Genomic DNA, 20,111 nt, shown 5'->3' with positions numbered 1-20,111 from the left:
ATTGATCTCTGAAAGCGTGGTGAGTGAAGTAAGAATGTAAAAAACGGAGAAGCGTGGAGCAGTCATGTGCTGTATGACGAAGCGGGGCGTGAACGCCTCTCAGAGCGGGACGGAGGGATCGTGTCCGGCCGGGCGCGGAGGCTGGGCTCTCTGAACGGACAGATGAGGACGACTCGCCATCCGTACTGGACGCAGGCTGCCGGTAAGTCTATGACATATAGTCCCGATGACCGTGAACTGCTCAGGAAAGTTGGCTCCGTGGCGCTACGGTCTGCCGTGAGCAATGGTGCGTTTAAGGATTGTTAGAATTTTTAAAACTTTTTTCTTGTCAGCCACTCCCCATCTTACAGGAACATTCGGCACTGAGGAAAATACTCATAGTTTTACCATAATAAGCTGGGGGTTGTACCGAAATAAAGTTTATATTAGACAGAAAATACTTTGTGATTATAAGAATACTTTTTAGCCATTCTTGGAGGTGATATAGGTATTTTTAAAGGAAGGGAGAAAAACAATCCACTTTACACATGATGTGTTACAAATTGGTAATAAAAAAAATCAAGTAAATTATATTAAATTAACCACATTTAATCAAATAAAAACAAAAAAGAGCTTAGAAAATAACTAGATTCAACCAGAGGCCAATAAAGCATTGAAAAGTCTTACTTGATGTAGTTTTAGTAAAGTAGACTAATACTGACTTAAAAGTAAAAAGCATCTGATTACAATTATGCTTTAGTAATGTGTAACAATTTTAAGATAACGTCTAAAATTTATATTGGGAAATTATCTAATAAAAAAAAAATTAATTATTTTCAAAACTGTTTTTTTTTTAGCTAGAATGTTGAAACTATACTAGATATGCTATTGTGTTAAAAACAACATTCTTCAGTTCAAAGTATACTGAACATAAATCTATTTTTGGTGTGTAGGATAAACTTAGCTCAGTGTTGTGGAAAAAGTGCAGTGGTTCAACATATAACCTAAATGTATGACAGAGTGAGACTTTTAGGTAGGCATTACTCAAAGTAATGTATTCAAGTAAATACAGCTGCTCGCCTCTGTTTTTAACAAATAGCCTTCTGTGATATCATATTTTTTGGACGTTTCAGAGGTAAAATTGTTGCTTGCCTTGTTAATCCATGATTTTTTAAAGAATTAAATTCACCCCATGAAGCTTGGGATTTTAGCACTACACATTTGGACTGTTGTAGATAAACTGATATACAAACAAATCTACAAGCTGGTCCAAACTCTGGACATAAGAATCCAGCATCACCTAAATCTTTGGAGTGATAAACTTATTTTACCAATGTGACGGCCTTTATCAGCACTTTCAGCTCTGTAGTAATAAATTCCTGCGAGTCAAAAACATCTCAGATTTATCGGAAACATGAAAATATTCCAGAACCTGTTTCTGTGTTAAAATGTCCTCCCCTTGTGTTAAAATTGGTATTTGATCAAAGTAAACATGAACGCCCTGCCAGAACCACATGGTGATGGTACCTGGGCTGATTACATGCCCATCACCTGTCCAGTGCACATTGAGCCACAACACAGCAGGCAGATTTCAAAGACAGAACCTTAAAAATTTTACAGCAGTGTTCAATAAAACCCGAGAGAGACTTGTTTTACCTTGTGTTATACTAGGCACTTTAATGTTGGGTCATCTAGACCCACTAGACAGTGCTCTGAACCATTTTTCTTCAATGTTTTGTGATCTTCACTGGTGTCCATGGATTACATGAAATCTTTCCACCTTTATCCACCTTTATCATGGTAGGGAGAACACGTCAAAGTAAGGGTGGGGTCATCTAAGATAGCATGAGGGTTAAGTGATCTTTTTAACCCTTTAAAATCAGAGGAAACCAACTTTATATTGGTCCATTCAGATCAATCGACATCTTTGGTTTTAAAGAGCTTGACAAGTTTTGTTTAACGTAGTGCTAATGTAAAATATTAATCAGCTGTAGCTTTTGAATAGTATTGATGAAATTGTCCACTCTCTGATAGGGTGTCCTAAAATAAAACATAAAACTTCCTAAACAAACACTTCTTGTGTCTCTGGCCCACAGTCACGTATTTGTAGACAAACATTTTTCTCAAGTGTTATAGCATGAAGTGGGTGACGACACCTCGGCAGTCTCGGCCAGTTGAGATCGTCATGCAGTTGGCCCGGCTTTGGCTGTACAATAGTTCCCTGTCATTAACACACAGGAGGAGCTGTTTTCATTGCACAGCAATATCAGCCACTCACCAGAGCCCATTTATTCTGTCTTTTTGTTGGCTGAGTGCAGCTGGGACGGGAGCTCCCGTGATCTTTGTCACTGTGCTCACGGTGGGACTGTCGACGTTGTCACAGTGTTTAGTAAACAGCTTTTTTTGCCTGACCGGCCTGATGCATCAGTTTTTGATTCACTCTCCCATGCTGGTCTAGTCTCCCTTTACCATCTGAATATGTGCTTTCATAGCAGGATGGAGGCTCACAGGCTGAACGGCTCTTCAGATTCGAGGATGCAGAAGGCCAGCCCGCTGCCGCACAGTGCCAGAAAAAGCCAGGAGAACCTGTTTGGAGTGAAGGTTCAAGTTCAGGGCATTAAAGGTCAACCTTATGTTGTTCTGAACAGTTCTGGCCATGAAACCCATAAAGACGTTTCTGTCATAACGCACCAGGCGGGGTACAATCCTGGCATGGTGAGAAGGTCTGTGGATGGAAGATGGTCTCCATCTGAGACAAAGATATCTACAAATTCCTCTGCGCTTCATTATCAGAAACATCCTGAGATCCTGAGACCTTACGACCCTGAAAATAATAACTTAGATCATATCACTCCTCAAAATGACCCTCGAAAGGCTGGGTTTTCTGCTGAGACAACTAGATCTGCTCTTGTAGACAGACCTAGGATCCCTCTGCCTGTGGGAAGTCCAGCAGATGATCTTTCTGAAGTGATCCAGAGTGAGATTCCTCCCTCAAGCGGACAAGTTCCTGCGCAGTCCCCGAGCTCAGTGGAGACAGACTCCATTATGTCTGTAGGGAGACTCATTAGCCAGTTCAACAGCAACCTGAGGAGAGGAAGGGGTCCGAGGAACAAAGTGGATCCAGAAGCACTCCGGAGGTCACGCAGCGTAGACAACAGTCGAACCTCAGACTCCTCTTCCTCGTCCCCTTCATCCTCAAGGTCCTCATCTCTGAAGGGCATCAGGGGCGAAACCACAGCTGGGATGTATCCTCCTGGTTCTGCCAGGGCTCGATTGCTCTCTAGAGAATCCCCGTTAACAAGCACAGTAGAGGAGAGTAGGCCAAACCCGAAGTTAAGCAAAGACACAGTTTCACAGCAGACTGCCAAAGTGTTTCACAGAGCAGAGACCCTTTCTGTTTCTAAACCTCGTCTGGATCAAAGTGTGGAATCTGAACAAAGGGACGCACCGGTAAGCAGCCCAGCTTTTGGGTAAAGTTTTGTCAGTTTGAAAAGTGTAGTGATTTTTGTGTGTGCTTCCCAACAAGGTTACTCCTGATCTTCTGAGAGGACAGCAGGAGCTCTCAGCTGATCCACCTGAAGATGCAACAAAGCTCATTTTGTTCACGTACCTGAAAAATGGGTAAGCCCCCACCCTCACCCCACACCTCTTTATTTAGTCACACTTGGGTTAAGCTACAGAAGCGAAGGCAGAACTTTTAAGAGCATGCAGCTTTATTTGCAGTGCACTCCTTTAAACACGGATGAACAACTGTCATGGCAATCTGTAAATAATAAGAGTAAACAGCCTGAGACCTCTTGAGCTCACTAAATATCAACTGATCTGCTGATTAAGTAAAGTCATCAGTAGTCAAAAATCCACTATTCACAAAATATTCTAAGCTTTTCACATTATTTCTGTTAAACAATTTAAATCTTTTGAATCTTTGAAGACCTACTTCAGTGAAAATCATGTTTGTAGTGTTTCCAACATGTTCTTGTAGGATTTTTCTCATGATGTTGACATATATATAGAAAATTAGGATAAAAACTGCATTTCTGAGTATTCCTTTTTTAAACCATTGTGAATCAGGAGGCAATGAAAAAATGCCATTTGAAAAATCTTGTAGTTGTTACATACAAACTACAATGGGCTCCCAGCTCCACTCCATTCTGATGCATCCGCTTGCAGACAAATAGACCCAGGTATGTCTATGTTTTACTAATCCGAGCTAAGATCTGGCTCAAAACTGTACAGCTGAATAGCTCCAATATTGCTTGCCATTTTTGTTGCACTGCTAATGTTACCTTGGGGTTATGAGGAGCTGTAAGCTAGTTGGAGAGTGTACACAAAGGGATGATGGGAAAGGAAGCTAGGCACTACATGCCAACAGTCCTTCTTACAACTCAGAGGTGAATTTAATAAACTCCTGTCGCTCTGCAGAAAGTATGTACTAGAAAAGGACACTATTTTTGTTTTGGCTAAAAAACTGCCTAATCATAATTAAAAGACCACTGGGAACACTTTAACAATAAATCAAAAGATGATAGGAGTGGGATTTTAAAAAGACATTATATAAAATGTTGGTTTCTCCAAATAAAATTTTGACCTAATAAATTAAAATTTGACTTGAAAAAGTTCATATCAAGCTTTTCTGCTTATTTTGTTAAAAAATAAGCAGGTAGTTGCTTGATCAAGAAGATAATTAACTAATCAAAAGCACAGTTGTGGTAATATCATGGTTTAAAGCCCTTTTTCAGATACATAATTTTAAGCATACCCTTCGATAATAAAAAAAAATAGTGATATTTTTGATTTATAGGAATAAAATCTAAGTCTAAGTCGATTGTGATTTCTATAAAACAAGGATTTAGGTTCAGTTTGATTCCTGAAATGAGTGAAAAAACTATTTTGGAATGACCAAAATCTTGATTAGATTAGTCAATCTTGAAAGTACCATTGCAGAAGATTTTTGAAAGAAACTCATTAAGATCCCAGAATTGAAGCAGATTTCTGCTGTCTAATGATTCCTGTGGTCTCTGCATGATGATGCAGAGGCAAAGATTTGCATACACTTAGACAAGTTTTAGATTATTATCCTCAATTATTACATTTTCAACCCTTTAGGTGAAAGTTTGAATCTTTAGTTATGATTTTAAAACAACTGATGTTATGATTTACTTTGCTTTTAACCATATTTGCAGCTTGTTTATAGGGATGAGTTTGAGGTTTGATCATAAGCAGACTGTAGAATCTGGTTGCTGTTCCAGCTGCACACACTCAATCCCACAGTAGTTAGGAATGTTAGCCATGGACATTCTTTGTACTGATAAAATAACTCTTTCTCACAGAAAATCTCAAACATTTGCCCAAATCTTTCCTGTGCAAGCCTGAGACATAGGCTGAAATTGTGTGATTATCTTTTGCACACTTAATGCAGTTTATTTTTAAACCATCGTCAAAAAATTACTCGAGTAATTTTACTATTGCATTTTACTATTGCAATGTCTCAAATGTCTCAAAATGCTTGAAATTGCTTTTCAGGACAACTGATGATGATTTCACCGTTCAAAGAAAAGTCAACTTGCTGCTGAAAAGAGTCGACAAATTAAAGTGGAGGACGGCTGAAAGCACAGAAGACGAGGAGAGAGTGAGAAGTTCACTGATGATGAAAACTGTTCCGTTTCATCAAACATCTGTTTCAAAGTCTTCAGCAAGTGTTTGTGTTTTCCTCACATGCAGGGCTATGAAGCGGAGGTGAAACTGCTGCAGGACAAACAAGCATCTCTGGAGAAAGAAGTGTCACAGTTAAAGAAAAAAGTAGAAATTGAGATTAAGGTTTGATGCTTTTCTCCATCTTGTTTTACTTGCCTCTTTTTAAGCTCCGGCTTCTATAATGTATTACGTTTGCCTGTGTGGGTTTCCAGAATGAAATGACTTTGGCAAAGGCCTTTGAGAAAGCAAGGACTGAGAAGAAGAAACTTCATGAGGAGCTGGTCAAGAGTCAGGCGGAGATCCGCAACCTGAGGGACAAGCTGGCTGTCGTAGAGGCAGAACTTCAGTCCACTAAACACCAGTAAGAATGTGAATTTTAAAACATCAAATAAAATTAAAATGAAAACAGAATTACTTACATTAATTAAGCTCAAATTTGCATTTCTAAGAATTTCTTTATCTAAATCATTGTGAATCAGGAGCAGCCAAAAACATGAAACACAAAAACAGCAAATGTGAATTAGTAAAGTACAGAATTTTTAGTGCAGTACTTTGTGTGTCAGTTTAATGGGGTGGTAGTGTTTTGCTCAGATTAGATTGAAAACATACTTTTGCATTTTTTGAATTAAAAAATAATTTAAAGTTAAGATTACTACCACTGGTTTTTACTTCTTTTTTCAATTCTGCTACTTCTGCTTGTGCAAAAATCCATCCCACATTGAACTGTAGGGTTCTTATTTTTGTGCTTTGTTTTTCAACCTTTGTATTGCAGCTTCCTCCCAACTGTACAGAAATGATGTCCTGTTCCTTCTCTGAAGTAAACAGATCATAAACAAATCATATTGTCAGACATCTTGAAACTGCGTAATTACCAAAAACACATCAACCTTTTTTCATATTTTGATTTTCAACCCATTTCTATGACATCTCTGTAATTTGCAATTAAAACATGCAAAGTCCAAGTTTGAATGATCAGTCAGTATGTGGAAGTAATCCTCCCTCCTCGTTAAAATCTGTTGCACCAACATTTAATCTGACTGTTCTGTGTGTGGATGTGAGCTCTTTGGCAGAAACTTGTGCCTATGAGCTGAAGTGTCTGGACTCTGATGTTGTGTTTGCAGTTACAGCAGTAATTGGTGGAGAAAATTCTCATTAAAGCTCTTGTTTCCAAAGCACTTTAAAGTGCATCCGTTTTTGGTTCTCAGTGATTATGAATACAAGAATGTGAAAATGAGAAAACAGCCTCCATAAGTCTTAAAATTCATTTCTTCTGGGGCTGCACGGTGGCGTAGCGGTTCGCTTTCTTGCTTTACAGGAAGGAAGCCCTGGTTTAAACCCCAGCTGAGAGCCTTCTTTGTGGAGTTTTCATATCCTCTCCGTAAATGCTTGGGATTTTCTCCTGACACTCTAGTTTCATCCCAGAGTCCAAAAGCATGCTGTGTAGATTAATTGGTGGCTCTAAATTGTCCCTAGATGTGAATGTAAGTGTGCCTGCTTATTTGTCTCTGTGTTGCCCTGCGATGGACTGGCAAACCCCCCAGCTTGTACCTTACCTTCACCTGGCACTATATGCAATAGGCTCCAGCAACCCAGTGACCCTAAAAGGGATAAAGCAGGTCTAGAAAATGGATTGAAGTTTCTTTTGGCAAACAAACTGCACTCTTTCTATCCAGTTGCTGCTCTGCAGAAACTATGTCCTAGGAAAGAACAGAGGCTTTTTTATTTTGGCTAAAAATGGAAAAATCATAATTAAAAGACCACTGGGTACAGTTTTATGATAGATCAAAAGATAGTTGGATTAGGACTTGAATGGCTTTTTATTAAAAAATGTAAAATGATCTTCTTTATGATCTTATTTTCATGTGGATACTGGATACTCTTTTATAAACACCAGAATTACTTAGTTTTAAAAATCTTAGACATTTGAATGAATTTAGTATTTTTCCAATCCGATCAAGCATTTGGGAAACTTTCATATTATTGTGTCATTCCAAAATGTAAAATATGGATGTCAAATGTAGATGTCTTGGCTTTTGTTGTCAGGCTGACTGAAATGAAAACAGAAAAAGAAAGAACAAAGGCAGAGATGAAAGACCTTCAGCAGCAGCTCTCTGACATGCATGATGAGTTGGACCAAGCCAAGAAGGCAGATGTGATACACACAGAGAAAGAAGTGCTTCTCAAGGTAAAATATATCATATTTAGCCAAATGTTCCCACATGCAACAAAATATTGTTACTTTTTTCACTACTTTGTGTACTGTTTGTGCTAATACGCTTTTGTCAGGATTTGGCCCAACTGCGGATAGACTTCCAGGTGATGCTTCAGATGAAAGAGGAACAGGAGGAGGTGCTGCACCACGTGGAGAGGGAGCTCAAGGATCTGAAGGGGGCATTTAAAGAGGAGACAGAGACTCATGACAAGTACATAGCTGCACTGAAGGATGAATACGAAGTGGAGCTTAGAAATCTTCTCACAGATTTGGAGCTAGCTACGGAGGTAAAAATATAGAAAATCATGTCTTGTGCAGTTGGAATTTGTTTTTGGACGAATCGTCGGTTTTTGTTTTTTAGAGAAATTCTCTGCTGGGTCAGGAGAAGGTTGAAGCTGAGCAAGAGAGAGGTGTGGTTAAGGTGCAGATGAAGGACCTGAGTCAGGAGAGAGATCAGCTGAAAGGAAAAGTGCGAGATTTAGCCAGCAAGGTCGATCAGCTGAGTCAGGCCATCCAGGAATCCAAAACCACAGAGAGAGTGATGGAGCAGAGAGCAAAGCAGCTGGAGGTGAGAACAACGCAAAAAACGCACAAAAAGAAATGGTAGTTACTTCTGTCTGTGAAAAAGCTACAAATATCCCTCTTGTTTCCTTCCATCCTCAGAGGGAAAAGCAGCAGATGGAGGAGATGCTGATGGATGTGAGGAGGAATGAGGAAGAGATGTGTCAGTCAAACAAGTCATTACTCTCTCGTTTGGAGGATGTTCAGGTAAAAAAAAAAAACGAAACTTTGAGAATAAATATGAAAATATTAAGACGTGAGATGATAGTCTGGATACTCTTCTTTATATTTTAAGGGTAAGCTGACCAAACTAAACCATGAGCACAGGGAACTGAAGGAGAAGCTTAAAGAAGAGAGGAAACAAATTGAGGAACTGTGGAAGACAAAAGCCGAGCTGGAAGATGAGAGGAGGCTGCAGGACAGAGCTATGGAGCAACTGCAGAGAAAGGTAAGCGAAGGACAAAAATTTACAATTCATTAGACCTTGTGGGGGATCTGTGCATACTTCTTGAGACAAATGAGGCCTAACAGTCTGTTTTTTAGGCTAAAGCTGCATTAGATCTGATGAAATAGCTGATAACTTGTGTGCTGACATAGCCTCTTTAATCCCTTTCGTCCACATATGTGATGATTGTCTTGCTTATCTGCGTGCTCAGATGAATAACATCATGGAGGAGTGTGAGGCATCCACAGACGTGCTTCAGAACCAGGTTGATGAGGCCAGAGAGAGGAGTCAGAGGGAGTTGGCTGAACTGCGGAGGCAGCTGCAGGAAAAGGGAGCAGAGCTGGAGAAAGCCAGACAGGCAGCTAAAAAACTGCAGGAAGAGGTTTGGTCCCTTTTTTATCTAGTTCTTCAGTATGAACGTTTAGTAGACTTAGTCACCATAAAAAAACAGGTCAGTGACGGGTGAAAAAACAGCCGGTTCCCTAGTGTCTGAGTTTTTTCCCCCTAAGAAGATTTAAGGAAAAATGACTGAAATCTGTGTTCAAACAGAACCTAACTGGCTGGTTTCAGTCCAGCATTAAAAGACAACATGTAACTTTATCTGAAACGGTTGTTGGATCTCTGGCCAGCTGCTTCCTCTAGAGGACGATCTGCAGAGGTGTCGCAAGGAGCAGCAGGAGGCCCAGCTGAGGGGCCGGCAGCTGGAGCAAAGGGTGGAGGAGCTGGAGGAGAGGAACACGGCCGTGCTGGAGGAGCGAGAACGACAGATCAAACTCATGGAGGTGCTGTGATACTGAAAGTATAAAAATCAGCACACATGTCTCTGAGTCTCTGAAATTAAAAGTCAGAGACTAGGGTTTGGAGTTCATGATTTGAAGGAAAACATGTCATGTGGGCAACAAAAAATGTTAAAGCAAGGAATGAATTTACTGACACGTAATTATATCACAAATATTTATACATCAATCGGTTTCCTGAAAAACAGTAAATTACATCACCTTCAGCTCTTTAGTACAATTTTTTATGTATTTATTTTGGGATAACATGGTTCTTCACACCCTTTGAGTAGGTTTACAGGCAAATTTGGAGTCTTGGGTCCACAGTTAAAAACAGTGAGATGTTCTTTCAAAGTTAGAATTTTTTAAGTCTGTGATGTCAGAGGATCTATTTTTAGAAAATCCAGGAAAAACCTGACGTTAAGTTCCCGTCGTTCTCATTGAAAGGCGACTTTCGAGTAATTATAGATTCTGTTCAGGATGCCTTCTCAAGCCTTTTTCTGGAAGTTTGGAAATGTCCTGTTGGGAAAAGATCTTATGGGAGTCTGAGAGAAGACTAAAAGAAAAGATTGTGTGAGAAAACCTCCCCCCCTTCCCATGAATAATTTGGAGAATGTGTCTGCGGTTGGGGTTTGAGGCTGTTTGTTTAAACCGTAGTCACTTGTTTGTAGATAAGAGTCAGATCATTTAAGTATCACAAAAAATGATGTTTAAAATGTATTTTTTTTTGTCTTGAATTCCCCCCCCCCAAAAAAATATAACTGATAACACACAGTACTAGACTTATAATTCTTGGTTGGCGTAATTCATATTTAATGCATCACAAAGATTCTCCAATATAAGTTCATGTGAAACCATAAAAACAAAACACAACAAGGAATTTTAACATAAAACACGTATATTTAATATGTAAAGAAAAAGCCAGTTTGAGCAAAGGGTGCTGCAAATATAGACTGATCTGTAAAATTTAGTCTTTGAAAGACAACATCTCTGTATTTCTAAGTAGGCAGATGCCTGAACTCTAGCCTATTTCTGCTGTCTGCATTAGGAAGAGTCTTGGAAAGGGTGTCTCATGGCTTGGCATTGTTTGATTACTGATGACAAAACACCACAGAACAGCTCTGTTGACTCTGTGTTTAAACAGAGGAAGCCCATGTTTACCGTAAAAGGTTATCAGACCTGCCTGGGTGTTAACACATATCATCTTTCTTCACACCAATACCTTCCTTTATGAAACATAGTATCTGAAATCTGCATGCAGGAATTGAGTGATGGGTTAAAACTGTTTTTTTTTTCATGTCCTTTCAGGGACGTATGAGTCATCTAGAAGAAGATCTGAACGATGAACGCAGTAGCGCTGACCGTCTCATGGAGAGATTAGACAAAACCAAAGAACAAGTAGGTTTATTCCTTTACTGCCTTCATTTTATTTATTTATTTATTTGCTTTTTTTTTGTGTGTCTTTGGCATGCCTCTCATTTAGCAGTCACTAACATTCATGCTTTTCTATGCCCTGGACCCTTATCAGTGATATTTCATGCCCAGTCTCCTGCATGAAAACCCGGCTCTAAAGCAGTTTTGATTACAAACAGATGTGGAGCTAAATTCTCAGATTACTTCTCTGACAAGAAGGCAGTGGACCGGCATGAGCAACCTGCCTGGATGTGAAGCTATTATTGTTGCTGTTCTGTCTTTATGTTTGTTACGTTATGGTAGACCTGATATGTCTTCATTTCCATTGTTATCAGGAGAGACACATCTTCAGTGCCCCTGGAAAGTAGGCCAACGTATTTTTTGAGCAAAGTGGCACAGACTAATTAAAACAACACATTGTTTTGGGTGCATTGCAAAGACAAAAAAAGCAGCCAACTATTGTGAGTAGCTTTTGGCACTCCCTTCTGTGGGCCTCTAGATGTTATTAGGGATGAGTTTTTAGATCTGATGTGGCCACTCTAACCAGACATTATTTCTTCTGGACTAAGAAACTAAGCTGCAAGTGTTGGTTATTATATCCACTACTCTGAAAATATACCGTCAAGGTTTACTTATCGCACTGTGAACACCTGCCCTTTTTTGTGAAGAAAGTATTTTATTTAAATTGCTGTGCTTGAAGATAAAAACCTCAGCCTTTTTTCTGGTGGAACACAGATGGATCAGCTGAGGAACGAACTGCTCCAAGAGAGAACGATCAGGCAGGACCTGGAATGTGATAAGATGAGCCTGGAGAGACAGGTAACGACCCCACAAGTCTCACACTGCAGGTCAGAGGTGACAATCAGATGGAGAATTTAACGGGTTTGTTGTCTTATTTGTTTTTGACAAGTTTCAGGAAATTACACTTTTAGCTTTTGCACAATCTTTGCTTACAGATGAGAAAAGCAACCACAAAAGTCTGTCCAATATAACATGGCAAGAAATACTGACATGTTTTATGAAGATATCATGCCACAAGTTTCAATTTACAAATGTTTGTTTCAAATGTTTTCATTTCATAAAAGAATTAAGTGACATGTTGGTTTAGTGGTTTTTGAAACACCAGAAAAAGCCATAAACTGTATGTTAGCCACTTGGACAGGATTCACATAAGTGGCCTAATGAAGTTTGACAACATATATGACACTTTAGACACCTGAGTCATATAAAGCATCAGTTGGCTTCTGCACAGATTCTTTGAGACTTAAAAGCTGCAGAAATGTAGATTTTTGAAATCCAGAAACCCATTTGTGTGAAATGTACACAAAAAAAGTTCAGCTCATGTGTAACTTCAGTCTTCTGCAATCATGATTGCCCTCTGCTGGCCTAAAAGTGTAAGTGTAAACCAATTTTTCAAAGCTAGATTTGCTTGTTTAATCATTAAAAAATCAACTTTTTATTATAATGTTGTCACTGATAGAAAACAATCTGTGTTTTACCTTATTTGATGTCAGAATAAAGACCTTAAAGGCAGATTAGCTCATCTGGAAGGATCACAGAAGAACAACCAGGATTCAGTCATCTCTAAATTGAACGGTCGAATCCAAGAGCTGGAAGAGAGGCTGCAGGGAGAGGAGAAGTAAGACCTGTTACCTGCTTAATTTTCTCCCAGTGTCACCATTATTGTCAAGGTGTCTCTAGCTTTAGTCCCCATGGAAGGTGTTCGGTTACAAGAAGTTATGGCAGTAATGGAATGTCTTCATGCATCCGCTTTCAGGGAGAACAACAACATCCAGCAGGCAAATCGTAAGCTGGAGCGCAAGGTGAAAGAGCTAAAGATGCAGGCAGATGAGGAGCGCATAAACCTGCAGAGCCAGACAGACCAGGTAGAAACATGTGATGACATAAAGGTTCTTAGGAGAAAAGAGAAAAGAAAACTCATGGTTTGCTGTCTTACTTGGTGACTCAGCTCACTCAGAGGCTGAAGACGGCGAAGAGGCAAATGGACGAAGCAGATGAAGAGATTGAACGTCTGGAGCATGCAAAGAAGAAGCTGCAGAGAGACCTGGATGAGCAGATTGAGGCCAACGAGCAGCTTCATGGCCAACTTAGTGCTTTGCGAAATGAGAGGAGGTGACTTTTAGCATTTAATATCAAGTAACGCTGTTATGAACTTGTAATGTTTCACACGTGTAATTCACCATTATTTTGGCAGGCGTAAGAAGAAATCAGCGTCCATCATTAAGGTTATGGAGGACGATGCAACTGACGCGGATGACTTAGGATCCGACTGAGCTGTGAACTGGACCGAAATCTTTGTGCTTAAAGCAATGCTAAACTTACTGTGAACAAATAATTCAATGTGACTTTTAACTCATGGATAAACTACATTTTTTCCTAATTGAAATGCCTTTGCCAATACTGACCTCTTGTGGGAATTCGTGTTACTACAAGTGTTAAAGCAGCAGACGGACTTATTATAATGATTTGTTTTTATAAATTATCCTGCTTCAGTTGAATTAAAAAACTCATTGTGGAAACTGTACAACAAATAATAAAATGCATTAAATGCTTTTATGACATTCAGTGTGTGCACGTGTATTTAAACTCAGACGTGTATATAAACTCAGAGCAAAAATAAATACAAACAAATATAACTAATTTAATTGTTAGATTTCAACAACATAAATACTCAAACAGTAGGTTCCTCAAAGGTCTATTAGTCCCCATAAGGTCAGTGGTTCTGCTTATAATAGTTCTGACAAATCACAAAGACAAGGACACACACACACATTTATGTGTAAAAAAGTAAATTAACCATAACTGTTCATCTAATTACTATAAAACCCTGCATGTTAATGAAGCTGAAGTTAACAGCCGTTAGAGTGGATCAATGGTCTGAGCTGTGGGGCTGAAACCACCCAGAGGAGGAGATGTGACTGATCTGCCACAGCTGGACTCCACACAGTTTTAACATCTACTGGCTTTTAGCTAGAAGTGCAACACAGGAGAACCATGAGGCAACACTGTGCTATCAAACATGGAATATTCAAGGAAATCTTGGCAGAATTCCTTGGGACATTTGTCTTGGTTGTAAGTAGCATTTTGTTTCTCCATGAGAAAAAGCTATTTAAAGTTTTAGATGTTTTACTCATTTTTATTTTTTTTAGATGTTGTGAATTGCTCATCTTTGGTCACAAAAATTTGTTGATGATTTCTCCCTTCCTCTCCGTTTTAGTTGTTTGGCTGTGGCTCAGTTGCTCAGACCATCCTCAGTCGAAACACCCTGGGTGAGCCTTTGACCATCCACATTGGCTTCTCTGTAGGCCTCGCAATGGCAGTATATGTGGCTGGAGGAGTGTCAGGTAAATAATGTTTCATTATATACTTTAATTCTAAATCAAGTAATACATATCTAAAACTTTAAGCTTAATACTTAATACAATTAGCTAAAAAGTCAATGTCGGGGTCATTGATATTTTTTGTTAAATAATGTTGGATAATGGGTATCTCTGCTGCTATATCCTCCTGACTGCTAGAAATGCAACTTTGTCCTCTGCAGAGGACATTTCTAAACACAAGTATCTCCCAATCACTGCCTAAAACTAAAATAACACCTTTTGGTATCTACAGAGGACATTTAGGGATTTACAATGAAACTAAATGTGAAGGGGTGGGACTCTGGGAATTGTAGTTTTTGGTGGATTAAAAAAAAATGGACTGGACACATTTTTTTTTAATTTGTAGTCAGTAGGTTATAATCTGTGACATTAAAAATACACACAATTTTTTTGAATATTTACCTCATAACTTTGAAAAAGTTATATATTCCCATTTGTGGTACAGTATCTTCTTTCGCTGGAGAACATTTCACGGCTTCCAGTCCATTTATGTTCCAGCTCCACTGTCGAGGCAGAGGCGCACCGGCTCTGGCCAGATTCCATGAATTTCCAGTGATCATTGATTAATTAGCAGAAGTGGACAGCCTTTCTGGGGTCATACATGACCTCGGGCAATAAATGTCCTACAAACTCGATTGATCAGCAGCTTCTGTCCATGACAGAAACCAGACTCAGTTCAGCAATGAATGCTGGCCTTATCTGATCACCAGCAACATTTGATGTCAAACTGAATTTTAGGAACAAGATACAGCAAAGCTTAGCTAATAATTAGGACTGAAGAATTGATTTTATCTTTCATTTAATGGTGTTTACAGTCACCCATTCATATGATGCATTTATTACAAATCGTCACTAATCTATTAGTAACTGCATGTTGCTCTACAGTGATTTTAATCCCCAAATTTTAACTTTATGGTAGAGTTGATGCAACCCTAACTTTTTCAAAAATAATTAAACTTTGTTTTATTGCAAATCATTTTATTTTTGACAATTTGATTTTACTTGGTAATTGTTCAATTATAATAAGGACTGTAAAGATTTAGACACTTTGTAAACTGGAATTGTCAGACCAGGCAGTAAAGTGTTATAGACAGAGATGCCTGTCAGTGCTTGCAGCACAACCTGGTTGTTGTTGCATCGCAGTTCCAGCACATCTTTTCTGTTTGGTCAGGTTAGTTCTGTCTCCAAATTGTTTTCAGTTATCCCATTGCAAAGCTCACAGATTGCTTTCCATCTAGGACTTGCCAAGAAACATGTTGTTGTTCCTGAGATAGACATTGAAAGCGGAGGGAGGCCATCAGACCTGCCTTAGCTAAATGTAAATCTTCTGAAGTCTCCTGGATGTGTCTGACAGCTGAATAACCTAAGCATGAACCAGCTTGCCATTCAAACTGTCCATGTCTGCATGGTCCTTCTAAAAATTAAATTCCATAAGTCTAAAGAAAAAGAAAGGAAATATAACTGTGCTTTAAATCTTCCAATCCTGCCTTTCTGTTTTATTATTATTATTATAGGTCTTGATTCTGTTTTTTGCGATCTTGAACATTCAAACAAAAACCTAGACTGCCCAAAAACTGCACCCCCCCTGCCGCCTCTTAGATGTGTGACAACTTCACTAATGGCGGTGAGGATATCACAGCAGCTGCCCGCTGACCCTGTGCTGCTCTGTTCTTTGTCCTCTGTCCCAGGAGGCCACGTCAACCCTGCTGTGTCTCTGGCTATGGTGATTCTGGGCAAACTGAAGATCTGGAAGTTTCCTTTCTACGTCATTGCTCAGTTTCTTGGTGCATTTGCAGGAGCTGCTGCTGTCTTTGGGTTATACTATGGTAAATAATCATTAATGACATTAGACCGAGAGGTTGATGTCTAGAAAAAGATGGAAACATTTTTTTGTTAGAATACTTTAAAAATGGAAACTCATTGTTCATTCATCTGTGTCATAGATGCTTTTATGGACTTTACCAATGGGATTCTGTCAGTGACTGGAATCAATGCAACAGCTCACATTTTTGCCTCATACCCTGCAAGACACCTGTCAGTCCTAGGCGGCTTCATCGATCAGGTGAGCTCTGACCTAGTGGCCTCTTCTTTAGTCTGCGTTGCCCTTTTTCTGGCCAACCCCCCAATGCAGCATCGATTGTCCCCTTTTGTCTGAGAATACCCCCTCTTTTGCTTGGTTTGGGTTCAATGACCCATTTTCTACCATTTGCTGGTAGAAAAGGGTAGACTGGGAGACTGCCTCCACATAACACAGTTTTTAGACCAGTTGGCTGGTGCAAGTTCTAAAAATAGCAAGATTACTCTTAAAAATTCAGTAAATGAACAAGTGAGGAAGTGTTTGAACTATAACCCCACATTGCATCAGCTATCTAATGATACATTTTTACACCACTCAGAACTTCATTGTTGTTTGGAATTTTGCTCAACAGTTCAGGTTGTTTAATTTTATACTAATGCGTTAACATTATCATATTTGGACTTTATTCTAACTTGAGATTAAAAATATTTGACACTTTTGTGAAATTCACGTGAAATGTTGGGAGTTTTTGGTGAAAGTTCATTAGTTATATAAACAGTTATAGGTCAAATGTGTATAATTTTGTTTTGTACAAATGTTTGGCATATATTCATACAATCCTCAAGATTAAAAATTAAACTTTAGTTGGTTCAAAACTTGAGGTTAAATCTAGAGGATCCAAGTTTTCAATCACTCCAATCTTTCATCTTTTAGCATCTCTGACTTCAAAGAAAAATAAAATGACAATCATTTCAGTTAAGTCTATTTTAGTTCAGATTTTAGTTACATTTGCACAAATTGCACATTCCACTGAAGTCACTTAAAACACAAAGACGAGAAACTGAAAATGCTATCTTTGCCTCGTCATGTTGAAGTCCCACTCCAATCATATTTGGATCTCTTGAAAAAGCGTTCCCAGTGGTCTTTTGATTATAATTGTGATGTTTTTGTTTTGTTGTTTTCTAGAATATAGTTTCTGCAGAGCGTCGGTAGTTTATAAGAAATTCACCTCTGAGTTGTGGGCTGGACCGATGGTGTGGAGCAACCCCGCCCCCTCTTCCCACCCCCATTGCTGAGAGTTCTGTGTACATGCCCTCCCGCTAGCTTAAAAACCCTCACAACTCCAACCTAACATTAATGTTGCAACACAAATGGTGAGCAACATTGGAGCTATCCAATTTTGTTTTGAGCCGGCATCTGGTTTGATTTTTTAGAAGATCCATGTACAAGGATTTATTTGTCAGCAAGTGGATGCATCAGAATGGACCAGAGCTTGGAGCTTGTTTGTCTGTTCTTGATTCAAAAATACTCAGAAATGCAATTTTAACCTTTATTTTCTTTATATATGTACTCCAACATGAGGAAAAAAATGCCACAAGAACATGTTTCAAAACACAATTTTCATTGGAGTGGGTCTTTAAGGCTCAATTCAAGTAAATAGGCTGCAGCCGGAAGCTCTTATACAGCAATAGGTGCATTTTATTTTAAAATTTATGTATGTGTGGCTGCTAAAAGTAAAAAAAAAAAAAGTTTTAGAAGAATTTCTTGTTTTCTTTTGAGTGTATAATTTTTTTAATTTAAAATCTGTAGTTTTTTTTCTTCTTCAGTGTTACAGACCCCTGGTTTAATATTATGAGATTTTTATTATTTCTCATAAGAAACTTTTACTTTTTTACCTGAATTGTTTTTAACTGTTTCCTGAAAGCTTCCATCAGTCAAACGAAGGAGGGTCTAAGGGCAGGGATGCCCAGTTTAGTTTAGTCTGCTTAGTTCAGTTTAGCAATATTGAAATCTATGGCTTATGTTCTTTATGATTCATGTTTATTATAAAATGAAGCCCATTGAGATGACCATTGTTGTAAATATTGGGCTATATAAATAAAATTGAATTGAATTAAATTGAATCAAACGGCAGTTTCTGTCCCTCCTGCAGGTGGTGGGGACTGGTATGTTAGTTCTGTGTATTCTTGCGATTATCGACGGTGGAAACATTGGTGCTCCTAAAGGTGTGGAACCTCTAGCAATCGGCTTGATCCTCATGGCCATCAGTGTTTCCATGGGACTCAACTGCGGCTACCCTCTGAACCCAGCCAGAGACCTGGGACCCCGACTGTTCACGGCAGTGGCAGGTTGGGGGATGGAGGTGTTCAGGTAACACTGAGATCTAAGTTGTTTTTTTTTAACCAATTTATTTACCTGAATTGGTCCAAAGTGAGCTGTAAAAAATTCTTTGCAATGTGGTTTACTGTGATGTTAATAGGAGGCAAAAAGAAAATGTTGATTTACATGGAGGAGCCTATGAGATCAACTGAAGGTGACTCTTTTTTCATATTTAAAAAGTGAATGCACTTGTTCTAAGTGGCATGTGTTGCGATCATGTGTACATACATGCATCTGCATCCTGCCAACGCCTGTCAATGCTTTGTTTGGGTTTTCATTGAACTGATCTCTGACTTATGTTATATAATGTCACATGTAGCCTCCGCTTCCAGTCCATTTTGTGTAAATCTTCCACTGAGGGGCGCCTGACATGAGCAGCAGGCTCTTTCCCAGCTGTTTGACTCATGTTCTGCCATGTTTGACTCTTTTCTCTTTTGGGGCTCACAGCACTGCAGATTACTGGTGGTGGATTCCAGTGGCAGGGCCCATGGTGGGCGGGGTGGTCGGTGCTGTTCTCTATTTCCTGCTCGTCGAGATGCACCATGCCCACAATGAGACCGAGAAGCCGCACGAGGAGGAGGAGGAAGAGGAGGAAGAGGAGGAGGATGAGGACGACAACAGCCTGAAGGACAAATATGAGATGATCACCATGGGTTAGAGGGTCACGGATCTCGACAGGGTTTCATGGGAACAGGTTTGCAGACATGCTCTTTGTGTCTGTGCTCTCAAGATAAGCTTTAGTTGTGTGGGTGACCAAGTTACAGCCATTTTGCACCAACACAGCCCATTAAAGCATGCAGACTCCACAAGAAGTCAAATCAGACGCAAAATGTTATTTAATCAAATGATTTTATTTGTTTTGACCCTGCAAAACGCAAACTAAGCTTAAATTAAACCCTTTATTTATATTGTTTCATAAACATATTTATTATCCTTCACATTTTTACCAGATCTGTAAATAATCTGCTGTAATTGTAGAGGAGACGGTTCTGTAATAGTATAGCGTGCATGCAGGTATGCTCCCTCTTTTGTAGTTTTTAAAATGTCACTGTTCTTTACATTGTTTGGGTTTTTCTGTGACTTTTTGCACATCTTACGGAGTCCTTCCTGATGTATTTTACTAATCACTGTTTTGTCTACATTAAAGTTTCTACAAATTTCAGTTTATGGCTGACTCTCTATCCTCACAGGGTTTGCTGCTTGAGAGACGACGCAGCTGGATTATTGATGTCGTTTGGAAATAAGATGTTTAATTAAATGCTAGTTCAGATCTAGCAGTTAAAGGTGGACTGATTTTCTGTTAAAAAAAAATAGTCCACTGCAGGAAAAGAAGCCTCCTGCTAATTGGCAACACATTCTAAAGAAAATTAAGAAAACCTCAAAGCTGTTTCTCTGAACTTCTTTAGATTTTTTTTTATACTTTTAATAATATTTGCCTGTGCAGATTAGAAAT

The 20,111-nt window shown here is 39.1% G+C and overlaps 2 protein-coding genes across 2 annotated transcripts; both read left to right on the top strand.

The window, feature by feature from the left end:
* Window positions 1-94: 94 nt before the first annotated feature.
* On the top strand, window positions 95-13,662 carry LOC101161482 (cingulin-like protein 1). Its single transcript, XM_004069951.4, has 19 exons — window positions 95-202; window positions 2,472-3,429; window positions 3,506-3,600; window positions 5,503-5,608; window positions 5,701-5,796; window positions 5,886-6,034; window positions 7,717-7,858; window positions 7,960-8,172; window positions 8,247-8,453; window positions 8,549-8,653; window positions 8,742-8,894; window positions 9,103-9,273; window positions 9,521-9,673; window positions 10,976-11,065; window positions 11,816-11,899; window positions 12,595-12,719; window positions 12,858-12,966; window positions 13,050-13,213; window positions 13,296-13,662. The coding sequence occupies exons 2-19, from the start codon at window positions 2,476-2,478 to the stop codon at window positions 13,372-13,374; spliced, it is 3,195 nt and encodes a 1,064-aa protein (XP_004069999.1). The 5' UTR covers window positions 95-202; window positions 2,472-2,475; the 3' UTR covers window positions 13,375-13,662.
* Window positions 13,663-13,774: 112 nt separating this feature from the next.
* LOC101172729 (aquaporin-9-like) lies at window positions 13,775-19,823 on the top strand. The gene is made up of 6 exons (XM_004069571.3): window positions 13,775-14,173; window positions 14,319-14,445; window positions 16,170-16,307; window positions 16,425-16,543; window positions 18,432-18,649; window positions 19,106-19,823. Exons 1-6 carry the CDS (start codon window positions 14,096-14,098, stop codon window positions 19,314-19,316), a joined length of 891 nt encoding a protein of 296 aa, XP_004069619.1. The 5' UTR covers window positions 13,775-14,095; the 3' UTR covers window positions 19,317-19,823.
* Window positions 19,824-20,111: the final 288 nt, after the last annotated feature.

The sequence above is a fragment of the Oryzias latipes genome, chromosome 6 (genome assembly GCF_002234675.1).
Source record: "Oryzias latipes chromosome 6, ASM223467v1".
NCBI classification, from domain to species: Eukaryota; Metazoa; Chordata; class Actinopteri; order Beloniformes; family Adrianichthyidae; genus Oryzias; species Oryzias latipes.
The sequence above is the reverse complement of the archived record's forward strand: the minus strand, read 5'-3'. Positions and strand labels throughout refer to the sequence as shown.